The sequence below is a fragment of the Girardinichthys multiradiatus genome, chromosome 13, assembly GCF_021462225.1.
Source record: "Girardinichthys multiradiatus isolate DD_20200921_A chromosome 13, DD_fGirMul_XY1, whole genome shotgun sequence".
Taxonomy (NCBI): domain Eukaryota; kingdom Metazoa; phylum Chordata; class Actinopteri; order Cyprinodontiformes; family Goodeidae; genus Girardinichthys; species Girardinichthys multiradiatus.
The window spans coordinates 20,341,080-20,362,030 of NC_061806.1; the positions used below are offsets into that span (position 1 = coordinate 20,341,080).

The window sequence follows — 20,951 nt, forward strand, 5'->3', positions numbered from 1 at the left end:
TTGATCTACAGTTATTTTTGGCACTTCCGGCTCTGACAAATTTTTCAGCCCTGGGAATTTTGTACTGTTGGCTATAGTGCTTAAAATTGTTCTGTCTTAGTCAGGTCGGTGGTAAAAGATGTAAAAACCTTGCGACATCTCTACTCATAAGGACTTGGATGAGAGTCAACACTGTTTTGCTTGAAGAGCGGAATCTGATCTTCACAGCCACCACAAAAAGAGAAGGAAGGTGGATGATACAAGGAAGAAGGGGAAATAAAGAAGCTTAGATCCTGCCTATTTTCATAACTATATCGTTTCAGCCCATATCTGCATTACACTGTTTTCATTTTGTAAAGTCACACAACATCACATGTACATTCACACATATACCATTGTATTTTTGGAGGAGTTCAAGGAAGATTTTTTTATTAGGCCACTGTGCAGCAGTCGGGCCACCTGTCTATGGAGCAAAAATACTAATTTTAAGCACCCTCCTTATGCTTTCTCCCTGCATTCGTTTATCTGGACTTTCAAGAAGACAAAAGGACAAGAAGTGTCGGCACATCATAGACACGGTCCTGTTATTTCTAGGAGAGTGGACACTGCACACTGACCTGAAAGTGACCCCATTACCCTCTACCCCCCTACCAAACAACTGCAGTTGCACTTGTCTGTATCATCTAACAACATATTGTTGACTCGGTCATCCGATTAGTTCCCATTTTAGTTTTAAAGTTGAATACGTGAACATGTTCTCACTCAACCAAGAAGAAACGTGTTGAGCCAAAGGCCCTAAACTAAAAGGAACAGGCACACTTGTCCTTAAAACCATCCACCCATCCTCCGTAAGAGACACCCCCACATTGGCCCAGCTTGTCCACTTCAGCACCCCTATCCTCCACCACCCACTCAGACTCGAGACCCACCACATGGTCATTGATGAAAGAGGCCCTCCTCCAGGAATCAAATGAGCTGGAAGGACATCAAGCAGCCGGGTTGCCCCAGCCTCAGCTCTCCTCAGCCGGCCGGCGCTTGGGTCTCGCCCACCCTCCTCAGCTACCATCATCCAACCTTCTACAACTATATTCTGTGGGCCCGTGAAAGGGGGAGTTTAATGAAGCATGGGTAGGGAATTACACTAACGTTAACTGGCAGATGTCCTATATTGTACCAAACTACAATAAACAATATGGCAGCCTTTGGTACATTTGCATCAGAAAAGGAGGGGACCTCAGAAAGCCATGTTTTGACTGATTCTTGCAGTGGGCTGACTATTTTTTTATGTTCCTGTTTTTATCTTACCAGGGTCGAATGTTACCTTCTTTTTGTTTCCTACTGGCAAAGTTAGAGGCCATTGGTTAAGTGCTCTTCCCGAATTTGTAACTTGTTCTTTTTAAACAAAAATCATCTTTAGATGAAGCAAATGTTTTTACGCTTGGTGTTAGCTATAATGTTTATACAATCACAACTTCAGTGTTTTGGGATTTTACTTAACGACCACTATAAAGTAGACAAAATTGTGAAGTGAAAGGGAAATGCAGATTTTTGAAATGCAAAGAAAGAAGTATTGAATTAATTTTAATTACTTTGATACCCATGTATAAATTGCAAACCACTGGCTTTTTGAGGTCACCTAATTATTAAATCAATCTACATGTGTACAGTTTAATGTGAGTATAACTACAGCTTCTCTGTGATGGCAGCAGAGGTTTCCTAGAGAACATTAGTGAACAAACAGCATCACGAAGACCAACGGACACACCAGACAGGTCAGAGAGAAAGTTGTGGCCATAACCCTAAAACCTTCCCAAGATTTGAACATCTTTTAGAGGACTGTTGAACCTATCCACAGAAATTAAAAGAATGTGACATTTATACAAACCTACCACAAACTGACAGGAAATATTTCAGGTGGTGCCACAGAAATCCACAGCTCAGGTGGGAAAATCTGTCCTCAGGACATGTATTAATTGTGCACTCCACATATCTGGCCTTAATGGAACTTTGACAAAAAGAACCCTGATGTTGGAACAAAGAAGTCCCATTTGCATCAAGGCAGGTTTTCACACCAAATCTTTGGAATGCTTTGTATCGTGCTAGAGTCGGATTTCTTGAACGGTTCATGTCGGTGTGAACCTATCCTGGACCCTGAAAAGGACCAGGGAACCGTACGCTGGCATGGTTACAGCTGCCTGCCCCGGCACAGTTTATCCGGACCCTGAAGCCATCTGCTTGCAGTGTGAATGCGTGCCAAGCCAGTAACCAAAAGCAGAAAGAGAGGATGTAAGAGCGTGAATTAAAAGATGAAAGAGTTTGAAAATGTCTCGTGGGCCTACATGGAGTAGTGAAGAGGGGCAGGCAAACAACTTCATTAGAAAACCAAAGTAGCAACAGAAACCCCGATGAGACGGGGTTTCTTTTTCGTGCTTATGTTTCTTCTCAATCAGTGCAACACTGCCCCTGTTTCAACTGCATTGCATTGTTTGACCCGGACTAAAAATCTCTGTGTGAAAGCCAACCAGGCCAACTAAAGTTGTGAATTTTCTCACTTTTACCGATCCCTGGACCAGACCAGCAGTGTGAATGTGCCCTTAAACATGGTGGTGCTTGCATCATGATGTGGGCATTTTTCAACAGGTACAGGTTGACAGGAAGATGGTTGGAGTTAAATAAAAACTGTTAGAGGCTACAAAAGACTGGGGCTGCGGTTCCAGTTAATTATGCACAGCTTTGTTTGTCTATCACATAAAAAAATCAAAATAAAATGCATAGAAGCCAGTGGTTGTGATGTGACAACTTGCAAGGCACTGTAAGTGATACCATAGGGAAGGTCAGGCAAACTAGGATTGCTAATGTTTAAGAGTCACACTTGTGAGATAATTAGTGTTTACAAGGAAATGCTATTGAAAGGAAGCACGGTGAAATTACTATTTAAAGGATAGAGGAACTGCTGGGTGGGGGAATGCTATTGTGTCAGCCCCCCATGACACACATACACAAACACCCGTGCACACTAAATGACCAACTGCCTGCCTCCGTCCTATGGCCCTGTCTGTCTGCTGCCCTTCACTGTGGGTCATGGCTGGATGGAGATGCAGAAAGGAAGGTCTGTTTTTTGCATCCTGTTCTTGATCAGGGGGCACCCACGCACACATGCTTGCACACAGACCAGTGCGCACCCCCCAACCAACCACACATGCACATACAATACACAGATATAAAATTTTTACCAACAACAGGGGGACATTCTGTTTGTTTGTCTATGACAGCACATCACATATTGCCTCCAGATTTGTGTGGTGTGACCAAAACAGCAGCCAGCCCAGCACCGTTTGCTGATCATTTCTGCTTGAGTGCGCAGACCCCTTTCCTTTGACTCACACACCAGCTGGTGTGCCACTGAATAGAGTTGTGGGCTCGGGTCCATGTCACTTGTGGGGTCTTGGTGGAGAGCTTTGAGGTGGTTTACAGGGTGAATGTCTGGAGCAAGAATGTGTTTCTAGAAGACTAGCAGATAAATAAATACAGAAAGCGAGAAAGAGATCAGTTGACCTCAGGTTTTGCTTTGTCAAAACTACCTGCTATAACTTATTTGTTTATAGGTGTTGGACCTGTTTGGGAGTATTTCAGTTTGAAAAGGACAAGTCTGAGCTAGTTTCGACACTGTTCATTCATGCTTACAACAATTCACTTGGAAAGTTTGTCATGGATGTGATGCCTACACTACAGCCGTTTGAGGTCAGCTTTTTGGCATATAAAGAAAGCAAGCACCAATTAACTAAAGAAGGACAGCTGCTAAGTAACAGAGATCTGTGCTTGCACAAAGCAGGGGCCTCTTTCTGACGCTGGTGTGTGTGTCAGTTATCAAACATCTGCCACAGTCGATGAGAAAAGACACGGGCCTCTTCACGTTAACTCTCTCACTACCAAAATGTATCTGCTTTTGTTTTGGACTTCACATTGTAGGTTGTTGTTTCAAATCTTTTTCTGTAGTTCAATAGTTTGCGACACTTTAGAAACTGTTTCAAAGATAATTTTTCGAAAGATACGTGTTGCTGGCATAGACTAGTATAGTTGTTGTAAAACATAATTACCAGTACAGTGCATACTAACTTTTTAAGGTAACACAATATTCAGTCAGGTCATAAATAATGATAAAAAAAAAGTTCTGACCCTTAGATACTGCATGATTACATTAAGGATGCAAGGATCCAAGCAGGAAAGTCAGAGGTTTTTCACTAACCCTGACTTTGAATCCAATATGGCTGTTGTGCATATACAACTGAGAGATAACCAGAGTAAAAAAAAACATGTGCCTTTTATAAATGTTTTTGTCTCAGAAAATCTTTTACATGGCACAACCCTTAATTGTTTTCTGAATATGCTGCTACATTGTTTGTACAAGTACAAAACGCAAAGAAATGCTCATGTATTAGCTTGAAAAGCTGATGCTATTTAGCCTAGAGTTGCCCAAACAGAGACTGTGTCTCCGGATTAGCTGGTGTCCTGTGTACAGTTACTTTGATTGTGTGCTGCCCATGACCAAATAAGCTTGAATTAACACTCAACATTCAAGTAAAATAGCAAATCTCAGATGTTTTTCAGCTTGAAACAGACTCACAGTTGATTTGACTTTGGTGTAATTCATAGAAGCAAGTTCCAACTTCAGGAGTATAGCATAGGTTGGAACCAGCACTTCATTTTGGTTCACTGTCCTTCACTTTAATTTCTACTGGAAGTTTTTAGAAGTTTTTTTAACTGGTCTTGTGTCTTGAAAATTGTTTGAAGAAGGAAATATTCATGCAACTAAATAATCTTTTTGACTTTTGTTGCTTGTTGGGCTTTATATCATAGTTAATTCTTTATATTTACTTTAATAAAAGCAGTACTTGTACAACACATTGAGGGCTATAGGGCTAAGTATAATATTATATTTTTTTGTTTTCATTGACCTCCTTGACCTCCTTTTCTAATTGATATTCATAACAATCCTCTCTCTTTGCTCCTTTCATTTTGTTGACTTCCAGGATATGATGTACCAGCTGCTTCAAGGGCTGGACTTCCTGCACTCACACCGCGTGGTTCACCGTGACCTGAAACCCCAGAATATTCTGGTGACCAGTGGAGGTCAGATCAAACTGGCAGATTTTGGTTTAGCCCGCATCTACAGCTTCCAGATGGCACTCACCTCTGTGGTAAGTTTCTTCATTTCTATGTGTGATCAGAAATGGCTTCCAACCAAATATTCCATGTTTAACAACTGTGTAGTTTCCCTGGTTAGGTCTTTAATATAAGGATACTCATGGATATACAGGGGTTGGACAATGAAACTGAAACACGTGTCATTTTAGTGTGGGAGGTTTCATGGCTAAATTGGACCAGCCTGGTAGCCAGTTTTCATTGATTGCACATTGCACCAGTAAGAGCAGAGTGTGAAGGTTCAATTAACAGGGTAAGAGCACAGTTTTGCTCAAAATATTGAAATGCACACAACATTATGGATGACATACCAGAGTTCAAAAGAAGAGAAATTGTTGGTGCACGTCTTGCTGACACATCTGTGACCAAGACAGCAAGTCTTTGTGATGTATCAAGAGCCACGGTATCCAGGGTAATGTCAGCATACCACCAAGAAGGACGAACCACATCCAACAGGATTAACTGTGGACGCAAGAGGAAGCTGTCTGAAAGGGATGTTCGGGTGCTAACCCGGATTGTATCCAAAAAACATAAAACCATGGCTGCCCAAATCATGGAAGAATTAAATGTGCACCTCAACTCTCCTGTTTCCACCAGAACTGTCCGTCGGGAGCTCCACAGGGTCAATATACACGGCCGGGCTGCTATAGCCAAACCTTTGGTTACTCATGTCAATGCCAAACGTCGGTTTCAAATGGTGCAAGGAGCGCAAATTTTGGTCTGTGGACAATGTGAAACATGTATTGTTCTCTGATGAGTCCACCTTTACTGTTTTCCCCACATCTGAGAGAGTTACGGTGTGGAGAAGCCCCAAAGAAGCGTACCACCCAGACTGTTGCATGCCCAGAGTGAAGCATGGGGATGGATCAGTGATGGTTTGGGCTGCCATATCATGGCATTCCCTTGGCCCAATACTTGTGGTAGATGGGCCCGTCACTGCCAAGGACTACCGAACCATTATTGAGGACCATGTGCATCCAATGGTTCAAACATTGTATCCTGAAGGCGGTGCCATGCATCAGGATGACAATGCACCAATACACACAGCAAGACTGGTGAAAGATTGGTTTGATGAACATGAAAGTGACGTTGAACATCTCCCATGGCCTGCACAGTCACCAGATCTAAATATTATTGAGCCACTTTGGGGGAGCGAGTCAGAAAACGTTTTCCTCCACCAGTATCATGTAGTGACCTGGCCATAATCCTGCAAGAAGAATGGCTTAAAATCCCCATGAACACTGTTCAGGACTTGTATATGTCATTCCCAAGACGAATTGACACTGTATTGGCCGCAAAAGGAGGCCCTACACCATACTAATAAATTATTGTGGTCTAAAACCAGGTGTTTCAGTTACATTGTCCAACCCTTGTAGATGACAAGTGCTGCCAACCTCACCCTGATAGCAAAATAACTTTGTAATTGAAAGGAAATGTGTAACATGACATTAGTTTTATACATCACGCAAGTTTTAAAATAATTAATATCTACTCTCTGTTTAAACATTCTTAGTCTATACTCCTGACAAAGATACCTTCTAAAAAACAGCTTTTGATAGACAAACATACAATGCCTTGAACCTATCTACATGTGGGTAATATGTCTAATGTGTTGAGGGTGGCATTTCCAGGGCATCAGAGAATAACTTGGGAGAACTTTGGCAAATGATTGGATTTCCCTGTGTAAAGTGAGAGTGAGGCACCCCTCCTCCCTCCCTTTGTGGCATGTTTCAGGAATCCCTCGATGGCTGTTGCAAAGAGGGATGGGACAGACGAGTAGACACAAACAGTCCTCCCTTCCCTCTGTCGGCACTTTGATGTCTAACTGTTGCACTCAAGGCTCTGATGACCAGATAGTATAGAGAGGGACACTGAAAAGAGTCATTGGAAGAACTTGGAATAAGGAGAGATGGGACTTTGAAGATCAGTGTCGGCTGCTACAGAAGTTCATTACCTTTTGTAAACAAAGAAAATATTGTCCACATATTTTAATTTGAACATTAACGGTAATAATCATCTGTTCTTAGCCACAGCTCAATATATCGAGGTTTTCTTGGTTCATTTAGTTCCTCATGTCAAACAATTTATGTACAATGCCTTCCAAAAGTATTCATACCCTTTTAACTTTTTTGCAGTTTGTCACAGTATAAACAGAAACTTCAAATCATTTTATGTAATACATAAAATGCATGGCTACCAACATAAAGTAGTACATAATTGTGAAATGGAAGGAGAAAGATAAATGATTTTCATTTTTTTGATATAAATACAATTAAATCTGCTAATTGTTTTGTCCATGCCTGTTTTAATTTCCATCTAGAGACAAATATCTTTAATAAAGTTCTTATTTCCAAAAACTTTGCACGGAGTCAGATTGGATGGAGAGTCTTGCTTCATATTCTCAATTGGATTTAAATCTGGGCTTTGACTGGGCCATTCTAACAGTGTTTGTTTAGGGTTGTTGCCCAGCTGGAAGGGGAATCTTTTCCATAGGCTCAGTCTTTCCTTCGACTCCAACTGGCTTCCCTCTTCCTGCTGAAGATTGGCAAATCCCCAGCATGATGCTGCCACTCAGTGATGTTAGTTTTCCTCCACACATAATTCAATTCAATTTAGTTTTATTTATATAGCGCCAATTCACAACACATGTTGTCTCAAGGCACTTCACAACAGTCAGGTTCATACATTCCAATTAGTCCTAACCATTGAACAGTGCAATCAGAGTTAGCTATTTATTCAAATTGGATAAAAAGTTTTTCTATCTAAGGAAACCCAGCAGATTGCATCCAGTCAGTGACTTGCAGCATTTACTCCTCGTGGATGAGCATGTAGAGACAGTGGACAGTCACTGGCGTTGACTATGCAGCAATCCCTCATACTGAGCATGCATGTAGCGACAGTGGAGAGGAAAAACTCCCTTTTAACAGGAAGAAACCTCCAGCAGAACCAGACTCAGTGTGAGCGGCCATCTGCCACGACCGACTGGGGGTTCGAGAGAACAGAGTAGAGACACAAAAAGAACACAGAAGCACTGATCCAGGAGTACTTTCTGTGGTAAGGAAAAGTAAATGTTAATGGATGTAGCTCCTTTAGTCGTTTCACCTAGAAAGAAAGAACAGATAAACTCTGAGCCAGTTTTCAAGGTTAGAGTCTGAAAAAGAGCACATATAATTAGTTACAGTAAAAGCTCAGTCAATTTCCATGTCTAGGAGAGAGAAAGGGTTAAACACTAAAAGACAGGGCTATGTGGATCATCGGTAGAGGGTGAGCATTAAGTTGTTGCCAGCAGAAGCTCGGACGATTCCCCTCTCCAGAAAGGTGTCACAGGTAGACACAGAGCCAGGCCAGGTGTAGCTTCTAGGAAGAGAAAAGAGAGAACAAGGTTAAAAGCTGAAATAACAGCAAACAATGCAAAATTGGAGAGTTGTGTGAGAATGTAGCAAAGAGGGTGAAAGTAGTCGTTATGTCCTCCAGCAGCCTAAGCCTATAGCAGCATAACTACACAGATAGTTTCAGTTCAGATTATTTAAACATAACATTTTGCATGCTCATGAAAAAGCTTTGGTCTTACATAAAGGCTGGATTTTGTGGAGTGCACAGCTTTTTCAACCTGAGCTGTGTATCTCTGCAGGTCCTCCAGAGTTGGCAGGGCCTCTTGGCTCCTTCTCTGATTAAGGCTGTTTTTGCCCTTCTTGTTTTGTCAAAAATGTGGTTAGTGGTGTCAGGTGTTTTTTTGCCAAGCGGGCTAAAATCATCAAGTTAAAAGTAATCAGGGGCCAGAAAAAAAGTTTAGTAGTAAATGTAAAAAAAGTTGTTCATAAATGCAAAAAATATTTTAAAATGATTTTTTTAATTATCCTTTATTTTGTCCTGCTCAACAATGAACTAAACAAGCAATTTTTTAATAAACAAACAAATCAATTTCATTTTCTTAGAAAATGAACATGGAAATGATTGTAGATCTGAAAAAAATATTATATGGTTTCAAAATATTTGGGGGTGGATTTTTTTCTATTATCAAAATTTAATCGGCAACAAAAACAGGATATGGGTCACTCTTTCTTTGAGAATACATGCTGTATTTAGCCATCTTTGAAGAAAAGTCTTTATTATGATAAAGTTAATGGACGTTTAAAACAAAATAGTTCATAGGCAACTGTGGCTCAGTAGGAAGAGTAGTTGTCTTGATCGAAGGTTGTGGGTTCAATTCCAGCTTCCTCCTGCTGTATGTCGATGTGCCCCTGGGCAAGGCACTTAACCTCAAGTTGCCTACCGATCTGCGTATCGGTGTATGAATGTGTGAGCGTTAGTGAGTGCGATTGGGTGAATGTGGCTCTAGTGTAAAGCGCTTTGAGCGGTCTGTATGACTGGAAAGGCGCTGTATAAATTCAGTCCATTTACCATATAAAATTAAGATTAAAATCTCGGGTAATAAAAGACATACTTAGTGTTGTACCTAATCATTTCCCGTTTGAAGAACATTTTAACTCGTCAGTAAAAGTTTCGCCCTAGAATTTGTTTGTAGGGAGTGTCCATCTGCATTCACCGTCTGTGGAACAAAGCTCCGTGAGATGTTCATGACTTAGGATACTGGTTTATAACCTAACCCTGCTTTAAACTTCTCAACCACTTTCACCCTGCTGTGTTCCATGATCTTCATGATGCTATTGGTTCATTAATGTTCTCAAACTAATATACAGGACTCAACAGAACAGCTTAGAAATTACACACAGGTGGACTCTATTTACTAATTTGATGACTTTTGAAGGCAATTGGTTGGACTTGGTTTAATTTAGGAGTATTGGGTTAAAAAGGGACTAGTACTTATGCATCCTACACGTTTCTGATTATTTGTTAAAAAAGTTAAAAAGTTAAGTATCTTTTTAACACATAATTATGCACTACTATGTGTTGATGTTGTATCCATTATAATCTCAATGAAATACATTGTAGTTTGAGGTTGTAATGTTACAGATTGCAAAAATATTCAAATACAATCAATACTGTTGCAAGAAACTGCATAGAATGTTTAGTAAAAGACGCTTTATCATCTTGTTAGTCAACCAACGCAAGTTCTCTTACTTAGGATCCATTTGTGTTCCTATAAAATAAGTGGACTAGCATTGAATGACTAATCAGAAATGGGAACCAAGAAGAAAAAAGACAATTATTGGCAGAAGAGCTGTTTAGTCTTTAGTATGTTAGTGAGTTGATCCTGTAGGTTCTACCCAGTACTAAGGAATGAGAGGAAGTTTCTTTTTTGCAACAAATGCTCTCTGCACAGCTAAGGGCCAGACAAAAAGACTATCAAAGCCAGTAAGTGGGGGTTTTATTGTAAACTTTTCCCTGCTCTATTTGTTTTTCTGTCTCTAAGGAGTAAAGAGAGTCAATAGTAATGTTGTAATTAAGGCAACACAAAGCAAAGTGGTATTAAGCATACCTGAGTCTAAGAGAAAAAACATTCAGTCAGGCCTATTTCTTTTAATATGGCTTTATTTAGATAGCTTCAAACAAATTTGTTTGTGGAAAGACCTTAAAATCCCAAATTTCATACATAATAAAAATGCACAATGTGTTAAATATTTGGCTGAAACACAATGAAAGGTGGACATTTCACATGATGTCAAGGAGCCTACAGGTCCAATGTGTCAAGTTATTGTGTCAGCTAAAAAGGTTGATAAGAAGGGAGGATTTTAGTGGAAGCTCTGCTCATCTAAAGACACAATAAACATGATGTTATACACTTTTTAACTCTGCACTTAAAGTTAACTCTTTACTTGGTATCAGTACGGTTACATTTGTTCTAATGCACTGAAACAGCTTAGCAGCTCTGCTCTTTAGAAAGGGGCAGGCAAACCCTGTCTAATAGAGCTGACATGCAGTGCTAGACACATTTAGTGGTACCCTGTTAAATATGTGTAAAATGTCTTATAATCATTTTTATTATAGTTGCATAATTCTACATTGAATTAATATAGAAAAATCCAGTGTGAAGAAATTTCAATGTTAAGAACTATACAGGTCCTTCTCAAAATATTAGCATATTGTGATAAAGTTCATTATTTTCCATAATGTCATGATGAAAATTTAACATTCATATATTTTAGATTCATTGCACACTAACTGAAATATTTCAGGTCTTTTATTGTATTAATACGGATGATTTTGGCATACAGCTCATGAAAACCCAAAATTCCTATCTCACAAAATTAGCATATCATTAAAAGAGTCTCTAAACGAGCTATGAACCTAATCATCTGAATCAACGAGTTAACTCTAAACACCTGCAAAAGATTCCTGAGGCCTTTAAAACTCCCAGCCTGGTTCATCACTCAAAACCCCAATCATGGGTAAGACTGCCGACCTGACTGCTGTCCAGAAGGCCACTATTGACACCCTCAAGCAAGAGGGTAAGACACAGAAAGAAATTTCTGAACGAATAGGCTGTTCCCAGAGTGCTGTATCAAGGCACCTCAGTGGGAAGTCTGTGGGAAGGAAAAAGTGTGTCAGAAAACGCTGCACAACGAGAAGAGGTGACCGGACCCTGAGGAAGATTGTGGAGAAGGGCCGATTCCAGACCTTGGGGGACCTGCGGAAGCAGTGGACTGAGTCTGGAGTAGAAACATCCAGAGCCACCGTGCACAGGCGTGTGCAGGAAATGGGCTACAGGTGTCGCATTCCCCAGGTCAAGCCACTTTTGAACCAGAAACAGCGGCAGAAGCGCCTGACCTGGGCTACAGAGAAGCAGCACTGGACTGTTGCTCAGTGGTCCAAAGTACTTTTTTCAGATGAAAGCAAATTCTGCATGTCATTCGGAAATCAAGGTGCCAGAGTCTGGAGGAAGACTGGGGAGAAGGAAATGCCAAAATGCCAGAAGTCCAGTGTCAAGTACCCACAGTCAGTGATGGTCTGGGGTGCCGTGTCAGCTGCTGGTGTTGGTCCACTGTGTTTTATCAAGGGCAGGGTCAATGCAGCTAGCTATCAGGAGATTTTGGAGCACTTCATGCTTCCATCTGCTGAAAAGCTTTATGGAGATGAAGATTTCATTTTTCAGCACGACCTGGCACCTGCTCACAGTGCCAAAACCACTGGTAAATGGTTTACTGACCATGGTATCACTGTGCTCAATTGCCCTGCCAACTCTCCTGACCTGAACCCCATAGAGAATCTGTGGGATATTGTGAAGAGAACGTTGAGAGACTCAAGACCCAACACTCTGGATGAGCTAAAGGCTGCTATCGAAGCATCCTGGGCCTCCATAAGACCTCAGCAGTGCCACAGGCTGATTGCCTCCATGCCACGCCGCATTGAAGCAGTCATTTCTGCAAAAGGATTCCCGACCAAGTATTGAGTGCATAACTGTACATGATTATTTGAAGGTTGACGTTTTTTGTATTAAAAACACTTTTTTTTTATTGGTTGGATGAAATATGCTAATTTTGTGAGATAGGAATTTTGGGTTTTCATGAGCTGTATGCCAAAATCATCCGTATTAAGACAATAAAAGACCTGAAATATTTCAGTTAGTGTGCAATGAATCTAAAATATATGAATGTTAAATTTTCATCATTACATTATGGAAAATAATTAACTTTATCACAATATGCTAATATTTTGAGAAGGACCTGTAGAAGAATCATCCTTGTAGCACTTTCTGGTACCCCTAGCAATCCCATTTATTTTTTATACTTGACAGTTTTATGTTGATGCAACTTCCTTCTTAGTAATCCATGACTTTGTTAACCCAGTGAGTAAATATGCTGTGACACAGAGCTTCATTTGTTTTAACCACTGTCCACTAAGTAGAGCAGGAACTCATCTTTGCCTCTCCAACACGCACAGTAACTTGTCAACTGGCTCTTTGAGAGTGAAGCCGGGGGAAAACAAGCCTGTGGTGTTCTGCCATCATGAATGTAAATTTTGAGTTAGCTAAACTCTACTGGGACTTTAAGTGGAACTGTGTGTGAGATGAGACTTACCTTTTTTCAGCGACAAGCGCTCCAGGTGGTTGCATAACAAAGGAATTATAACGAAAAGCGCCTCATGTCAGCTGCTGAGTATGGTGGAAGGTCTGTGATGCTGTGGGCGTTTTTCTTTACCAAATGCCATTGGGACTTTGTTTGAGTGCATGGCGTCATGAACTGTGTATAACAACAACTAGTAATACCTTATAGGCATGTTTAAAGGGTTTTAAGAGGCATCCTGTATTAAACAAACAAGTCAACCGGGGGGAGGTAAGTTTGAAATGAATACATAAAAATATTCTAGAGAAGTTAATCCTATGCATGTTCTGCACTCAGACTTTGTTTCAGTTAAAGTTTTCTGCATTGGCATGAAACAGATGGAAACGTTTGATATTTTACAGATACAGACACAGGTTTTATCTGAGGTATACATTATTCTTGCATGACTTCCACATGCATGCGTTGGTTCTGTCCGGGTACGTGGGCTTCCTCCATATACGTGGCTGTTAGGTTAATTGATAAATTGCCCCTAGGTATGAGTGTGCATGTATGGTTTGTTTGTCCTGTGTGACCTGTCCAGGGTGTGTACCTCAACTCTTGCTCACTGACTGCTGGAGATATACACCAGCTCCCCGCTACCCTGCAAGGAAAGGCTTGGATGGATGGTGTATAATAATTACACAATTAGGCTGCATGCACATTTTACTGTAAAAGTTTTCACTTTAGGATCAGTACTTCCTTAATTTCGCTCAAGGCGTTTAAAAAAACGGTTTGACATTAGGTTTTACTTTTTATAAAGATGGAGCTTGCTGATTTGTTTGGTTTTTAAAATGTCAGTCATTTAGTTTTTAAAAACTGTATTTTAGTAATTACCCTTTTCATTTATGCAAATCAAAATGTCTTTGAATTCAAGGTTTTTTTTTGATTAAGTAATTCCTCAGTCATTTCCATAATTTGTCACCATGCTTGATAATTCACTACTAAGATGCAGAGGAGGATATGGTTTATCATTGAATTTACATATGTCTTACACAATAATCATTGCATCTGTGGTTTCCCTAAAGGGTTTGTCTTCTTTGGTTTCATCATGACTTGATGGAGACATGTTTGTTGCAGGTTAAACTCCTCTGCGGGAATTCACCATCACATCGAAGTAAAAACATATCGAGTCCCTAAAACTACTCTCAAACACCACATAGCACTTTTAAATGTGCGTTCGCACTCATTCACATACTCATTTCCTTCCTCGGTTTTACAGATTGGGCCACAAAAATAAGATGGGTGTGTGTTTATGTGCAAGCACTTGTGCATGTGTGTATTCAGTGCGTGTATTCGCAGAGCTCTGCAATGTGAGCATGGGATCTTTGGTTCCAGATGAATGTTCCTGTGTCTGGAATCCCCCCTGTTCACCGGACACACACACACACACAAATATCCATTCACCCGTTCTTTGTTTCCGCTTGCTAATAAAAGCACCTAATCTAAACTGCACGCTCTGCATATATACACAAATACACACAAAGTTTAAGAGGATCTTCCCCTTTGCCCAACAGACCAGCAGTTACTCATTTAGTCACCTAAAGCCACCGTTACTGGCAGACAGATGGGCTTTGGAGAACTGCTGTTGCTTAAGCGAACAGGGCGATTTTCTCACTTTCAAAGTGATTCATTTAGAGCTTTTAGAATGACAAGATGGCTGAAGGGATCATTTGCATGAAGGTTTCTGACAGTCCATCTCTCACTTTCTATTTTTTTTTTCCAGTGTCGCTGACTGAAAGTAGCACCGTTATACTTTCTGCTGATGAGATACCAACACCAACACTTTTAGCTTTCTCACCCTGCCACATGCCTGCTTGTATACATGTCATTGAGAAAATGTGTGGTCAACGTTTGTATGTAAGTATTAGAAATGACTGAGCAATGTTTTGGTGCTCCCATAGCTTCGGGTGACCTATGGCTCCATCTGTATCAGTCACCGATCATGTCGCGTTTTCCTCTGATGGGGAGTGGAGGAAAGGAAGACCACTTATTGGCTGGTTGTAGGCCCAGATTAGGCTACCCTGGAAGTTCCTGAGGATTTGTTGTTTTGTTTAGGGTTTTTGTGAAACCTTTCTGGCTACGAGGTCTTTGTATGGCTGTGAGTAACAGGCAGAGGGCAAGACTGGATGGTCTAATTGATGGTTGGGTGTTGCTGTGGAAGGATTTGTCTTTTCTTAATGGAACACTAATATTCAGGTTCTGTTAAAAAATTAGCTCACTTTTTTTATTTTCTTACAATTTGGAGTAAGAATATCTGTTACACTTTAGCTTTGTGCATTTGATCAAGGCTAAAAAACAACCTCCAATCTTGAAGACATCGTGTCTTTATTGGCCACAGTACGATTTATAGATGTTAACCCAACATTTTGGACCTTTTAGACTTCCAGCTAAATTGGGGACTCTGAAGCAGCCCATCTAAATTATCTTGCATGTGTGTTTGATGAAATTATCTCTATCGAAATTGTTAAACAGACCAAAAATACAACTATAAAAGCTATATCAGAAAATATTATCTATTTATTTGGATTTAGGTAAAACATTCATGTAAATATCTCTGTAGTGTAAATTCTGTGAGGCTAGAATTATACCCTTTTCAATACTTGAACATTCATGGCTGTGAATACTGTGTAAGTGAAGTTGTTGGGAGAATGCTGCTTCATCGTCTACATGGAAGACACGATCCATGCTTTTGTAGTAGATCTGTAATAATAATAATTATTATTCAGTGTCCTTTTTTTTTTGTGGTGGAAGCGCATCACAATTAGTTGAATCTTATGTAATATGTATAAAAACAAAGTAGTGCACAACTGTAAAGTGGAAGAAAAATTATGAATTGTTTTTAAAATGTTTTACAAATTAAAATATGCTTGGTTTTCTGCCCCCTTTACTGATACCCCTAAAGAAAAGTTGTGGAAAAGCCTAAAGCAAGATTAGAATTCAAATCAACATCCCAAGGTGTGAACATCTCATAGAGGTGACACTAATCAGAGAAGCACCTATCACGTCTATAGTAATTCTAGTGGCGTTACATATTGAGTCACAGCTCAGCAGGGAGAGTAAGTTGACAGGGTCTATTATTAGTCATTTTCTTTCCAAAAATCTGACCTTAATGTCATAGTGGCAAGAAAAAAAACATAGCTTAATAACAACATAGGAACTTCCATTTGCAGCTTGCCACAGATGATCAAGTTCCTGGTCTTCATGCTAAACGCAATGTGCAGACATCACCCTATATGCACCATCCTGCCACCACCTTGGCAGCAAACCATGTCAAAGTTGATGGAAAGATGGATTGACCAGATAAGCACAAACATAAAGGCTGCAATAGACTTCCAACAGGAAAATAACTGTTAACATAAAGCAAGAGTTACAAATGAATGGTTTAGATTAGGGCTGCAAAATACATTGCAAATATGTTGTCATCGAATGCTAGTCTGCATAATGTTAATGTCAAAACGAACTATTTTGAATATTTTTTGGCTATTATATTAATTCAAGGAATTCCCTCAACAGATGCAACAGATGCCCATGCCTGATGTAGATGATTATGTCCAAGACTGTAAAGGTCAGGGAGAGTTAAATGCTTTGTAATGACAAACAAGAAAGAGATGAGGGGGGAAATGGGGTCTCAACTGGTATTTTTAATATTTCATATCATGATTCCATGACGTGTCTGATATTGTAAAGTCCCAGTTTAAATCAAAGCATCTTCATGTGTTAAAATGGCCTAGTCAAGGTCTAGTCCTAAATCCAATTGAGAATCTGTGGCAAGACTTAATAGTAGTAATGCAACGCATGGCATTGGATAGTCGCACCAGCTAGAAGAACACACAAAAACATGCAGAATTTGCGCACCTTATGAAAAAATACCCCTGTTGGATCTTAACAGTGGAAAATATAATACTATTGCAAGCATAGTAGATCTGTTACACATAGCAAAATTAACATCTTTGGAAGTTTCAAAACTTCAGCCACTGACTTAAACCAACTAACTGATGTGGTGACATCATACATCAGTTTCTGTGAGGACATGTGTGTGCAGACCAAGACCTTCTGCACCTTTGGGAACAACAAGCCATGGTTTACTCCACACCTCAGGAATCTGCACAGGGACAAGGAAGAAGCTCACAGCAGTGGAGATTGGGCGCGGTACAGGCAGGCCAGGAACAGACTAACAAAGGAGATCAAAGCAGCCAAGAGAAGCTACAGAGAGAAGCTTAAGAACAGCCTTTCTACTGGTGACACTTCAGCTGTATGGACTGGTCTGAGAAACCTGACTGCCTATTGGAGCCCCCCCACTCATCTTGAACAGAGTTGTCTCCTGGCCAACCGTCTGAATGGCTTCTACTGCAGACATGACAAGAAGCTATTCACACCTCAAACCACCTCCTCCACATCCCATTCAGGAACAAATTCGACCCGTAAAACAACCAACCCACTACCTTTAGATCCTCTGCCTGCACTAAAGATCTCCGAGGAAGATGTAAACAGGCTCTTTCAGCGCATGAAAACAAAGAAAGCTGGAGGACCTGATAACGTCTTCCCATCATGCCTGAAAGTCTGTGCTAATCAACTCGCTCTGATCTTCACAAGGATCTTCAACAAATCACTGGAGAAATGTGAGGTCCCCTCCTGCCTCAAACGATCCACCATCATCCCGGTTCCCAAGAAACCCACCATCGTAGGATTAAATGACTACAGGCCTGTAGCCCTGACGTTTGTAATCATGAAGTTCTTTGAGCGGCTGGTGTTGAAGCACCTGAAAGACATCACAGGCCCCCTGCTGGACCCCCTGCAATTTGCTTACCAAGCAAACAGGTCAGCAGATGATGCTGTCAACTTAGGTCTACTCTTCATCCTGCAACACCTCGGCCGTCCAGGGACGTACGCCAGGATCCTGTTTGTAGACTTCATCTCGGTCTTCAACACCATCATACCAGACAGCCTCCACCAGAAGCTCACCCAGCTCAACATCCCAGCCTCCACCTGTCAGTGGATCAACAGCTTCCTAACGGACCGACAGCAGGTGAGACTGGGGAGCATCTTCTCCAGAACCAGATCAATAAGTACTGGTGCCCCCCAGGGGTGTGTTCTATCCCCACTCCTCTTCTCCCTCTATACAAATGACTGCACCTCATTGGACTCGTCCGTGAAACTCCTGAAGTTTGCAGACGACATCACTGTCATTGGACTGACCCAGGACGGTGATGAGTCTGCATACAGACAGGAGATGGATCGGCTGGTACACTGGTGTGGTCAGAACTACCTTGAACTCAACCCACTCAAGACTGTTGAAATGGTGGTGGACTTTCGGACTTTCGGTGTTCTCCGAAGGTCCACCACCATTTAAAGACTGTTGAAATGATGGTGGACTTTCGGAGAACACCACCCCCATACACCCCCCTCACCATCCTCAACAACACCGTGTAGGCCGTGGACCACTTCAGGTTCCGAGGAACCACCATCTCTGAGGACCTGAGATGGTCCTCACACATAGACACTGTTTGAAAGAAGGCCCAGCAGAGACTGTACTTCCTGAGGCAACTCAAGAAGTTCAACCTTCCACAGGAGCTGCTGGTCATCTTCTACACTGCCATCATTCAGTCTGTCCTGTCTTCATCCATCTCAGTGTGGTTTGGTTCAGACTGCAACAAATAATCAGGAATGCAGAGAGAATAATCAGGGCTGACCTTCCCTCCATCCAGGACTTATACAGGTCTAGGGTCAGGAAAAGAGCTGCTAAAATCTCTGCAGACCCCACACACCCTGCACATAAACTGTTTAGAGCTTTACCTTCAGGCCGCCGCTACAGAGCACTGTTTACTAAAACCAGCCGCCACAGAGACAGTTTCTTCCCCCAGGCTGTTTCTCTGTTGAACATTCAATAGAGTACAAAACAACAGCATACAGATGTTGCAAATGCACCTTTTTATTATTATATATGTGTATATTGTATATATGTATATTCTGTAATGCAAAAACAAAACCAGAGAGCAAAGTGTACCGGAGTCAAATTCCTTGTTTTTATGTACAAAGTTGGCAATAAAGCTGATTCTGATTCTGATCTTCACTAATATCAGTGAGCAGGAAAATAATCACTACGTTTTCAGCAGAATTTCATGAGAAACCTTAGAAAAAGACACCTGGCTCCATTTAGGAGGGCTCTCCCTGTTAGGATAATCTCAGTTGGGAAAACATCCCTTAGATCTTCAGGTGACACAGTATTAGATGTCAGGTGAGATGTTGTGCTCAAAAGATGACCTCTATTAGATTACCCATGGGGAGGGGCTCTTCCACACCATCCCAACACTGGAAACTATCCTAATATGAAGTGGAGAGTCCTATGAATCTCATTAGTTAACATGCTCATCCATATTCTGCTTATGTGGTCGCTTGTCAAATTAGATTTTTGTTTTAGCTATTTCTGTCAGACTCATGTTTGTGTTTTTATGTTCTCAAAATAAAAAGATATGAAGGGGTTATGGTTTCCAGTCTAGTTAAGCAGGTCATTGGTGTAAAGGTGTTTTTTTCTCCGTACCTCTCAGCTCATCTAAAGTCTGAAGTGACTCAAAAGCCATAGGGGATTTCAACACTTTTCACGCTAAATCTTTTTGGGCTTTGACTAAGATGTGGCTCACTTTAGTGAGATCAAATGAGACATAAATTATCACTGTTACTGTAAGCATCTTTTAGATTTATACTGTCCCACTGCTGATTTCCTGTAAACTTTAGTTGTCTGAGTCTTGTGAAGAGGAGTGAAATTGTTACCTGATTAAAGGTATTTTCCCAAAGCTTCCCCCCCTTTGGTTCCTTCTGCTCATAGCCCTCCCACTGCTCTTACCAGAATAAGACACCCATATCTCAGACGACATTAAACAAATTGAAACCAGATTTCCTGCCTGAGCTCAAACAGCAGACAAGCTTTTACAACCCAAAAGAGGCAGTCTCACTCAGTGCAGTATAGATTGTTATTTTTGCTCTCACAACATTTACTTGTTCAACTCTGATTTGCAGTTGCAGTCTGTTGGTGTTGTACAGCAGTGCAGATTAATGTGTTCTCACCTGTGCAATGCTATGTTCATCCTAAACAACATGTTGATTAAGCATATCGTCGATGTTTTTATGTCTCATCTCTTTTGAAACACATCCTTCAACGCCCATTTAATGATCAGTGATTCTGATAGGCGAAAGTGAAACAACTCAGCAGTTATGAGCTTGGATAAACTGGATAGTTATGTCCTGTTGCTCAGAACAGGGAGAAAAAAAGGAAAGCAGGCAGCAGCTTGGAGAGGGAGGTGTGGAAAACCCTTGCACTGCACACAGGAGAGCACGTGCAGCTCACTCTGGGAATGTTTAGATATTTCCTCAAACAGCACCACATGGGGGGGAAAAAAAAGAGTCAGTCCTCAGTTCTTTGACTGCAGTCGGCCGGAGCAAAGAGTTTCGCCTCAGCTTGACATAAGCAAACATGGACAAAGTTCACATACATATGATCAGATATACAGTGCTTTGCAATAGTATTTACAAACCTTTAACCTCTTTACATTTTAGTTTTATGTACTGTTAAAAATTTCTTTTGCAAATCTGTAAGGTCTAGTGCACATTTGTATTCATCCCTTTTATTCTGATAAATCTAATTAAAATCCAGTGCAGCCAATTGCCTTCAGAATTAAATAGTTACTGGTCCAAATAGGTGTGATTTCATTTCAGCTTTAATGCAGTTGTTCTGTGAATGTCTCAGGGGTTTGTTTGAGGACATTAATGAAC

General features: G+C 40.9%; 1 protein-coding gene across 2 annotated transcripts in view; it reads left to right on the forward strand.

Annotated features, from left to right (window-relative positions):
- Positions 1 to 20,951, forward strand: part of cdk6 (cyclin-dependent kinase 6) — a 52,554-nt gene that overhangs the window by 10,975 nt on the left and 20,628 nt on the right. For both annotated transcript variants that reach the window (XM_047383555.1, XM_047383554.1), the window contains exon 4: positions 5,010 to 5,177. In XM_047383555.1, the coding sequence (XP_047239511.1) occupies positions 5,010 to 5,177 (168 nt within the window). The remainder of the gene's footprint in view (positions 1 to 5,009; positions 5,178 to 20,951) is intronic.